Genomic DNA, 10,228 nt, shown 5'->3' with positions numbered 1-10,228 from the left:
AAAGAGCTGGCTGGTAGCAACTCTGGCGCAAGAGGAAGTTTGCCGCAAGCGGAGAGGTGGTTGGGATTCTGTCAGGTGAAGGAAACATTTGACACCAGAGGTGATTTTCCAAACAGTTCCTGGCAAGAGGAGTGGAACACGGCTCCCTGGCAAACTCTCCTTCTCGGAAGGTTTCCAAGGACAGGTTGGATGGCCATCTGCCAGGGATGCTTTAGCTGCAATTCCTGCCCTTTAGGGGGGTGGACTAGATGTCCCCTGGGGTCTCCTCCAACTCCTCAACTCTAAGATTCTATGAGCACTGATGAGCCAAAAGAAAGAGAGGCTGTGTGTCACCCAGGAACCTGTAATCTTTTCCATGAATTTGTCTTCCAAAGCCGTCTAGGGATGGTCCCTGTTCCCTGTAGCAGTGAGTTCCATAGTTTAACTCTGTGCTGCCTGAAGAAGTGAGCGAGGAAGGATGGAGCCTGCTCCTTGTGCCCTGCTGGGGGCTGATCTTCCCCCAGACAGGCAGTGGCCATGGGGAGTGTTTGGGGTGGGGGTCAGGGAGAGAAGGCAAGGAGGACACCTTGCTGGCAGGACAGTAGCTGCCCCACCCCACCCCATCTCCAGAGAATCCGAGGGGGCCTCCTGCTCAAGCCTTTTTCAAGCAGGCAGGATTCCGCCGTTCCACTTCAGAGAGAAATTATACTTTTTTTAGAAACACACGTCTTTGAAAGCATGCTTTGACTTGCAATGTTTATTTTGAAGAGAGAGAAAATATCCACCTGGAACTTGCTCCATGTCGGAGCCCCACGTCAGCTTCCTACGAAATGGACGCACACAAACAAACAAAATTTTGCTTACTGGTTCCTGGAAATTACCCTAAGTGTCACTGGGGAAAAAACCATCTGGACCAGGAGCCAGCAGCCGTGACTGGCTGTGATCCACCCAGCTTCTGTCCCAGCCCAACCCAGGGGAGGGAGGGAGGGAGGAGGGAAGGAAAACTATATCTGGCTGCTGATCATAGCCCTGAGCACCATTCAGAGCTGCCTCCCAGCAGGAGCACCATGAAGTCCACCAGGTTCTCCTTCTTCTCTGTGATGGGTCCCGTCCTCATCCTCTGGGCTCAGCTGCCGTCGGTGCCCGCCCCATGTGAGTTTGGGTATTACTTGGAGGGGTGAAGAATTGGGGAGGTTTGGGAGTTGGGGAGCATGCTTGGTGAGCTGTGATTCCTACATCGCAGGGGGTGGGGCCCGGTGTCCCTTGGGGCTCCTTGTCTGAGGGGCATGGCCTTAACTGGTGATAGCATGCCAGGGTGGTGTGGAGCCCACCTGCCAGGGCTAAGCCTAGCCTGAATTTGAGGGATTCCACCTCCCTCCCCAGTCACAGCCCCAAGGAGCCTGGACATGGTGACTCTCGCGATCCACAGCACCCTCACATGCTCAGAGAACCTCCCACACACCCAGTTGAGACGCACAGGCCCAGAAGTTTTGCTGGGACTCTGCAGGTTGTGTGGACAAGCCCTGAATTTGAAGATCTGCCTGCCTGAATGTTTCAGGTTGGTCAGTGATGGGCAGCAGCTGGTCAGTGAGCTGCCTCCCTTGGTCCAAGCAAGCAACAAGGCTCTTCATTTACACCGTAGAAATTCACTTCTGCGCATTGACCATAAGAAACTGTGTGGTGGGATTTGGGCAGGGTGGGGTTCAAATTCGGGAGCTTCAAAGGGGAAATTTGATTGCAGTCCTCAAATGAAGAAGCCCAACCCCAAATTCTGGTCAGAGTGGAGGAGAATCTGGCTCAGGAGAGAGATGAGGCAGATATATGGCTGACTAGACAGGCAATGGCAAAAGTTTATGATGTCCTTTCTCTCTTTAAATAAGGGTGGGGACAACAAAGGCTCTTTCGCCACCTTCACCCTCTAAGCTGCTGAAAGGAAGGGCTTGTCCACAATTCCGAAAGTCATGCCTAGAAAGCTCAGCTCTTTAGCACTGAATCAAAACAAATGGCAACCCATGAGAAACCCCATTGCCATTCATCCTGATTCAGTGCTAAACCACAGGTTTTCCTAGGGGAACGGTGGGGCAAGCAGAGGTGAGCCCCAAGAGAGGTTTGGGGGCTCATCCAGAAGTGGGGTTTTGTGTAGGAGGGCTGTAGGCAGATTCTTGGACTCTGCATTTAACAAGAATCATAGAACTGTTGGACTGGGCCCTCCAGGGTCCGTTAGTCCATCTCCCTGCATTGGAGAAATTACATTTAAAGCATCTATAACAGGCGGCCATCCAACCTCTGCTTTGAAACCCTCCACAGCTCTTACCGCTAGAAAGTTCTTCCCTAAGGGTGCCACCCAGCCGTTGCTGTGCTTCTGGCTTCCGTTGGTGGACCTTGAGGCTCTAGCAAAAACAAAGCAACCTGAGGTTTTCCCATGCCAGATAGAGCCCATCTCTGAGCAGAGGAAGGTGGAGGTGCTGGAGATGATGGTGGGACCTCCTGGCAAGCTCTGAAGGGTGTCAGCATCCTGGAAGAGAGAAGCCGACTCCAGCCCGCTCTGACTTCCAAAGCAGCCTGTGCCTGAGTGTCTGCAAGTTGGGTCTTGTGGGGGAAAGGGAAGGTTCAGCAAGCCAAGCAATGAATCACCCGGCCTTTGATACTCTAAAGGGAGTGGGGCTTGGGTTAGGGGGTGGTTAGGTGTTGAAATCCTATGCGTCTCCCAAGGTTCAGATGTAACAGATGATGTCAGCCTCCTTGGAGCAAAAGACAAATGACTCATGGATGCCTGGAGCCTGCCCTTTCAGAAGGGTGATGATGGTGCCTAGAAAAACTTCCGGCGGGCAGGGAGACTTCCATACTGGGGCAACACATTCTGAAATAGTGTTGTGTATCCGCCACCTGAATCAGCTCTGGGTGGCGGGAGGTGTCTACTTTTGCATTCTTACAACTGGTTCTCCTGCATTCCTGTGGGCTCTGTGGAGTGTGTGGAAAATCCTTGCTTGTCTAATGGTGCCAGGAGGCCGCCCTCCAGGTTGGCCCAGACACGTCAAGTTTCCTATTGTTCTCACCTGTGGCCCCCTCCCGTTTTTCCATGCCTCTGGGGCCAAAAACAACGAGCTTCTCTCTCTCTCTCTCTCTCTCTCTCTCTCTCATTAGTCAGACAGCCTGATCATGCAATGCCCCACCTTAAAGCCTTCTCCTGATTTCCTGCCCTGTCCCAGACCTACTCCCAACTCCTCTCTCTTCCCTTCAGAGTCCTCCTCCCTCTCTGGGTCTCTCTGTTCTTCTCTCCTGAGAGATCCAGTCAGGGGTGTAGGAAGGGGGGGCGGTGGGGGTGGACTGCCCCGGGTGCCCTCACTGAGGGGATGACATTCAGCACGCCATCCGCCCATGACTCCCAAACCTACCCCAACCCCTCCAGGGTAAGGGGCAGAGCTACGCCGTTTTGCTGGTGGCATTCCCCGCTTCCCCCTTTGCTTTGACTGCTTGGGGGAGGCTTGGGGGTCGTGGGCGGGTGGTACTGACTGTCCTCTATGGGCAGCTTGCTCCGCTGTTGGCTGCAGGGCGTGAGCGCTGCTCCGGACCCTGAGTGGCTATCCCTCCCCTGGGAGGGCACCCTCCGTACCACACACCTACCACACGCCCCTCGGGAACTCACCCGCCCTGGGCAGCATGGGCATATGCTCTGCCGCTGTTGCCAGTCACCTCCAGTTCCTTCATCATTGGATTCCTGAAGGTCTCTCCCTGGAGATATGGCAGGGAAGAGCAATGGACTTTGAGTGTCTCTTAGCAACAGAGGAAGCGGAAACAGAGGAGTCAGCCACTGGTCCATATTGCTCAATATTGTCTCCACTGATGGGCAGTGGCTTTCCACGTTTTCAGGCAAGGGAATTATTCCTAACCCTACCCAGAGATGCCATTGGAGGCTGGACCAGGGCTTTCTTCGCCCTGGCTAGATTTCTTGTCTTCCTTGTAAGCTGCTTGGAGGCTGTGCTGCAGTCGAGCACTGTACAAATTCTGTTGACTTAAGAGAGATCAATAATACAGTTTCAGACGTGTGCAGCACCTTTCCAAAGGACTCTGACCGGTGTGGCGACCCCAAACCGCGCTTCTTCTACAACTCCACCTCCAAGGCCTGCGAGCCCTTCACCTACAGAGGCTGCTCGTGGTTCCGCAACCGCTTTTACACCATCGAAGAATGCCAGCGTCACTGTGGAGGGACTGGTGAGTGGGGTGAGCGGGGGGTGGGCCCAGCTGTGGGAAAAGACCCTGACCCTCTTGACTGACAGACACCCACCCACCCAGGCATCTTGAAGCACAGGGGGCGCTTGGGACCTGGGTGGGGGGAGCGGGTGTCCTGAACTTCTTCACCTGCCATGTAGATGTGGTCAGGCATAGATGTGGCTCAAAGGGTTGCCCCACTCATCCCAGCATCCCAGAGTCGAGGGGCAGGCCTGACGGGGACCCATCACTCAGCATCCTCCTAGAAGCCCATCCTTATGGAGGGGGGTGGGAAAGAGGCGAGGGAACACACTAGGTGTGCATGAAACTCTGCAGGGTGTGAGAAAGTGGACAGAGATTGTCTTCTTCTTCTTCTCCAGAACTTCATGGAGTCAATGGTGAGAGATTCAGGGCAGACAAAGGGAAGGGGCACACAGCAAATAGCTGAAATATTGAATTTGTTCCTGCAAAAGGAATTGACAGCCACCAACTTGGAGGGCTTTAAGGACTGAGCAAATTCATGGGGAGGATGACGCTACTAGCCACAAGGTCCATGCATGACCTCCCCTGTTGATGGAGAGAGTCAGTCTTGCTCTGATGTCCTTCATGCAAGCTTCTCCATTGCGGCACGTGGCTGGCCTCTGTAAGAACAGCTGGGTCCGGCAACCAGGATCCTTGAGAGACATTAGGAGGGCTTTTCTCCATCGTTGATAAAACCTCCCCACCTCCTTGCACCCACCATTCTGCCCCTTTTGGGAATGCTCCTTGAAGTTGAAGACTCATGATCAGGGCTTGCAGAACAGTGGCCTAAGGTCCCCTCCACATCACGCCCAACGACAACCCTTGTTTCGCTCTCTGTCTTGCAGAAAAGCCTGGCTCCTGCCTCCCCAGTCCTCGAAACATCACCCTGGAGTGCTTGGCCAGCTGCCTTCATGACGGAAACTGCCCGGGGGAACAGAAGTGCTGCTCTTATGGGTGCGCATTGCGCTGCTCTGAGCCCGTCAAAGGTGAGACCCAGAGGTTGCTGGGGGAGGTGGGGGGCTACTGGTACCCTTCAGAGAAGGGGCCTCTGTCGGGGATGATTTAGCTGCTACTCATGGGCTCTCAATAATGCTGGGCAGCTGTGAGAGCAGAGTGGTGCTTCTGCGGCTGGAGCAAGCACTAGAAGTTCTGCTTTCCATGGAGTGTGCGACTAATTCTCAGGGCTGTGGGTTCAAGCCCCACACTGGGCAAAAGATTCCTGCATTGCAGGGGGTTGGACTAGATGACCCTCGTTTCCCAGTCTAAACAGACTCGGTTCCCTCAATCTGCCCTGAATCTTCCACCAGTTTGACTGGATGACCCCATCAGGTTCTAGGATTCTGAGAGATGGAGAAAGCTACCTGTTTTCTCCCCACATTCTGTCATAATTTTCCCCAGCCACCCTGGGCGGATCCCAATCAAGTATTAAAAACAATACAGCGTTAAATATTAAAAACTTCCCTGAACAGGGCTGCCTTCAGATATCTTTTAAAGATAGGATAGCTACTTATTTCCTTCACATCTGAAGGGAGGGCGTTCCACAGGGTGGGCACCACCACCGAGAAGGCACTCTGCCTGGTTCCCTGTAATTTGGCTTCTCGCAGCGAGGGAACCGCCAGAAGGCCCTCGGAGCTGGACCTCAGTGTCTGGGCTGAATTATGGGGGTGGGGACGCTCCTTCAGGTATACAGGACCGAGGCCGAATAAATTTCTATACAATCTGGATAGTCCTGTCGCTATAACTCCCACAAGGAATTATAGCCCCAGATGTTTTGACCTTTCTTCACAGATCAGTTGCTCCACCCCTGTCCTCCTTCCGAATCATCACAGAGAATGTAGTTAAAGTCTGTTTCTCTCTCACTCTTCCTTCCTCTCCCTTTGCCATCCCAGATATTTGCAAGCTGCCTCCGGATTACGGTCCCTGCCATGGCAAGTTCCGGAGCTGGTATTACGACGAGCGTGACCAAAACTGCAAGAGGTTCATCTACAGCGGCTGCCTCGGCAACGAGAACAAATTCAAGAAGCGCAGGGAGTGCCTGGCCAGGTGCAAGCCAGCAGGTGAGCAGGCTGGGGACCCAGCAGGGAAGGGGGCTACCGATGGCTACTAGCCAGGGTGACTAGGCTGGGCTAGGTTAAAAGAGGGGGAATGGCCAGCGGAAATACGAGAACAAAATGAAGAAAAGTGTACGGAAGAATGGAAATTCTTTTCGGCCTCTTTTAGAAAGGATTATAGCCAAATGAAATTGCAAGCAGGTTCTTGCAGTGTGAGCAATGGTAAGCTAACAAGAATGAACTAAATGAAGAAATGCGTAACTTTTGCATTTCAGGAATAAACAAATTGAATGCAAGGATGGGAAGTTGAATCGCTAAGAAATGTGAATAAATTGATTTGGCACAAAGTTTATAAAACCGATAAATAAATAAATAAATAAATAAGCAGAAACTACAAGCAGGAAGCTTTGAGTTAACGTACGGATGCAGGACTGATTCTGAGTATGTTACAGAAAGTTCTTGGCAGTGACTGGGAGGGAATGATCCACTTCCAGTTGACTGCAGAGAAGCCATTTCTCAAAGGCACAAAAGTGTAGAAGCCGCCTTAGGCGGGAAGGAGTCCCCGCCGATGGCACAGTGTTCTGACAATGCCTTCCTCTTTTTCCAGGCTCTTCCTAAGTCTTCCTCGCTCACCCACTGCCTGGCCCAAGGCCCTCGACCTGGCCAGCCTGCAATGGCCTCATGCCAGAACAGACGGCCCCTCCGCACGCATTGCACAGACAATCTGGGTGTATGAATGAATCAATGTTTCCGTGAAGTGATGACAAATGTCTCCGCTGCTGCGAGAAACTTCCTGGTGGTTGACGTGTGCTTCGCCCAAGGGGGTGTGGCATTGCTCCCGGTGGGGTGCAAAGGACTGTCTGCATTCTCCAAGAGCCTGCACCCTTCTTCGTATGAATGTCCATGCTGGCATGTGGCAGATGAAACCAGGCAGCCAATGGCGCTTGCAGAAACTCTGGTGTGAACTCTCAGAGGAGGAGGAGGAGGAGGAGGAGGAGGAAGAGGAGGAAGAGGAGGAAGAGGAAAGAGAGGCCTGGCTTCCTTGCTGCCACCTCACCTGAGTGCTTCCTGGGTGCTTCTCCCCACCTGCCACCACTAGCCTGTTCTTCCACAAAAGCACACTCAACTGGAGGGCATATAGAATCATAGAACGGTAGAGTTGGAAGGAACCCAGGAGTCATCTATCCCAACGCCATGAAATGTAGAAATCACAGCTCAAGCATCCCTGAGAGATGGCCACCCAACCTCTGCTTGAAAACCTCCAGTGAAGGAGTCCACCACCTTCCAAGGGAGTCCATTCCACTCTCCAGCAGCTCTTGCCACCAGAAAGTTCTTCCTGATGTTTAGACAGACTGTCCTTTCCTGTAACTTGGATCCATCAGTTCAGGTCCTATCCTCCAGAGAAAAAGGAAACGAACATGGTCCCTCTTCCATGGGACAGCCCTGCAGATATTGGAAGATGGCTCTCATCTCTCATCTCACCTCGCCGTCTTCTCTTCTCCAGGCTAAGCATCCCCAACTCCCTCAACCATTTCTCACAAGACTTTGCTTCCCCTCCCTTGACCCTCTTGGCCACCTTCCTCTGCGCACCTTCCACCTGGTTGGGGTCTTTCTGGAGCGTTTTTGCAAATGTGAATGAAGAGCAACTGCTGTGGCCAGCGTTCGAAGAGAAGGTGTAGCAGCCCATGCAGGGCTTCCCTCTCGCAGTCCAAAAAGCTGTAGTGTTCCCAAAGCAAGGAAGGATTAGACTCTGGTTAATAGAATACAAATGAGGATTGACAAGCAAGACTCTGGGAGGAGTGTGTATAATAATAATTCCTTCTCCACCCCTCGGCCCAGGTCGTTTTATTCACGAAAGAACTTTTTACACAGTGTTCGTAAGAACCAATCAGATTTCCTCTAAGCATTTCAAAAAAACCCACGTGGGGACAAAGTTAAAACTACAAAAAGCTAATTTGAGCATGCATAGTAGCCCAGAGTAAATAAAATAGGAAACAAGGAATGCATTCAGCAACCCTGGAGGTCATAAACAAGCGGTAAACAAGCAAGGAAGGATAGCAAGGAAAGATTAGGCATGTTTATCACCTCCATGTGATACTGTTTCCTGGCCCTAAGATTAACAAAACCAAGGAAAGGTACATCAAAGCCATCTACTATCTTTATGGCCCAGGATGCCTGGTGAAGCAACCGGTCTGTGTATTTAGAAAGCTTATACGTCAGGCGTAGAGAAAGCAAATGGCAGAGATGGAGAGGCTTCTGGGATTCGATCAGAAATTATTGTCAATGAATCAAACCCAGTCAACGCAATGCTTTCATCGCGGACACCATGGCTTGCTTCATTTTTCATAATTCCTCATAGCAATCCCACACTCTGGATATCTGCACCCCTACAAAAAGCCACAAAGGTGAGGGGTGGAGAAGAGGGGTCAGGTTGTGTTGGCAGGCAAGCAAGGCTTGAATCACGACCTTTGTAGGGGATGCTGAGGTAGCAAAGAGGACACAGGAAGGCAGAGAAGAACAGAGTGACAGCGTCCCCTCCAGCCTCCTTTTGAGGAACCTTTTGAGGGCCACATTCCACCGGGGGGTAATCTCTTGGGAGCCACATACCAGGGATGGGAGGAGACTGAAGTTAAATGTGGTCTCTCCCTTCTCCTCCTTCCTTCCTTCCTTCCTTCCTGGGAGGGGGGGGATTTTTGCCAAGGTCCCAGTCCATGGAGAGAGGGGGGGTTCACCCCAACCCTCCCCAGCTGCCTCTCCAGTGGAAATCCCCCACCCCATGCATGGGAGGGCAAGGGGGGAGGCAGAGCTGAAGGGGAGGGGCATAGACCGCACCCTAAGCTGGTGGCAAGGGGCCCCTGGTCTCTCAGCCATGGTCTCTCCTTCCAGGGCCTTTGGCAGAGAGCTGCCCTTTCCCATTTCCTGACATTCATTTTTATTTTTATTTTTAAAAAAGATATTTATATACCATTCACCAAGTGAACTTTGCAAAGCAGTTTACATAGGGATATGAAAGCAATAAGCCTCAATAAAGCACCTTTAAGTTATTTAATAAAACAGCCAAGGCAAGCAACAAACAGTATTTTCATTTATTTATTCTTGGAAGGTCAGCTGTCTCCCTGCAGCCCCGGGGAGTATCTTGCTGGGAAGGAGAAACTGCCTCAGGCGGAATACGGGGAGCAGCCAGCTCCTGTGGGATCACAGAATTGCAGAGTCAGAAGGGACCCCCAGGTTCATCTAGTCCAACCCCCAGCAATGCAGGAGTCGCAGCTAAACAATCTCTGCTTTTAAAATCCTGGGGGTGTTCCTGGGAATTTCTGTATGCTGAGCCTGTATTCTACAGATGGCAAGTGGTCCTTCTCCTAGATTTAAATGGCAGAGTGGGCTTCGTACACTCACAGATCAACTGTGGTCCTATCTGAGTCCAGGGATTTCATGTTTTGGGGCAGATCAAGGGGGGGGGCTGGGGAAGGAGGGAGGCGCTTCATTCTGGGTGCTCCCTGGGTGGCCCCATCCCTCAGTCTGGAGCCCCTCCCACACCTCAAGGGATTCCTGGCAGGGGGACTCCTCCTTGTCCCTCCGTCTCTTGCTTAGCCTTATTGGAATCTTTGTTCAGAATTGTTTCGCTTAACAGTGTGATTTTATCATATCATTGTAACATTGTCTTTGGGGGGGGATTGAAGAATTGTATTTTTCTTTATAAAAATAAATTATGAAATAAATATGGTGCTTTTATATTGTTGGTATTGTAATGGTTGTGGGTGTGAGCTGCCTTGGGTGAGGTGTACCTATCTTAAATAAAACAAATCAGATTCTCCCACTTTTCCATGGCTGCAGGGATTGAACTCCTTAAATGTAGTGGAAGAGCCAGTCGTGTTTCTCTGGAGGTCTTTTCATGGCGGAGAGGGACCCACGGCTGCTGGAATGGCCAGGGCATGGCTGCTGGTGTGTCAGACCCAGGGATGCCGCAC

General features: G+C 51.8%; 1 protein-coding gene across 2 annotated transcripts; it reads left to right on the top strand.

Annotated features, from left to right (window-relative positions):
* Positions 1–979: 979 nt before the first annotated feature.
* On the top strand, positions 980–9,979 carry LOC310680703 (BPTI/Kunitz domain-containing protein-like). Of its 2 annotated transcripts, XR_014512877.1 has the most exons (6): positions 980–1,131; positions 4,015–4,191; positions 5,055–5,195; positions 6,099–6,266; positions 6,868–7,220; positions 7,263–9,979. XR_014512877.1 is itself a non-coding variant. In XM_083447715.1 (5 exons), exons 1-5 carry the CDS (start codon positions 1,047–1,049, stop codon positions 6,876–6,878), a joined length of 582 nt encoding a protein of 193 aa, XP_083303841.1. In that variant the 5' UTR covers positions 980–1,046; the 3' UTR covers positions 6,879–9,979. The 2 variants fall into 2 exon arrangements, 1 of the variants encoding a protein (XP_083303841.1); XM_083447715.1 differs by having other exon boundaries at positions 6,868–9,979.
* The last annotated feature ends 249 nt before the right edge of the window (positions 9,980–10,228 follow it).

This window comes from Podarcis tiliguerta (assembly GCF_965153285.1).
Source record: "Podarcis tiliguerta genome assembly, chromosome: 6".
NCBI classification, from domain to species: Eukaryota; Metazoa; Chordata; class Lepidosauria; order Squamata; family Lacertidae; genus Podarcis; species Podarcis tiliguerta.
This window is presented reverse-complemented; position numbering and strand designations above follow the sequence as displayed.

What these genes read in the sequence shown, in the direction of transcription:
- LOC310680703 (XM_083447715.1), top strand. Translation starts at nt 1,047, where the DNA reads ATGAAGTCCACCAGGTTCTCCTTCTTCTCTGTGATGGGTCCCGTCCTC. An exon ending in GCCGTCGGTGCCCGCCCCAT is followed by an intron (nt 1,132 to 4,014) that starts GTGAGTTTGGGT and finishes TCAATAATACAG; the next exon opens with TTTCAGACGTGTGCAGCACC. An exon ending in CTGCTCTGAGCCCGTCAAAG is followed by an intron (nt 5,196 to 6,098) that starts GTGAGACCCAGA and finishes TTGCCATCCCAG; the next exon opens with ATATTTGCAAGCTGCCTCCG.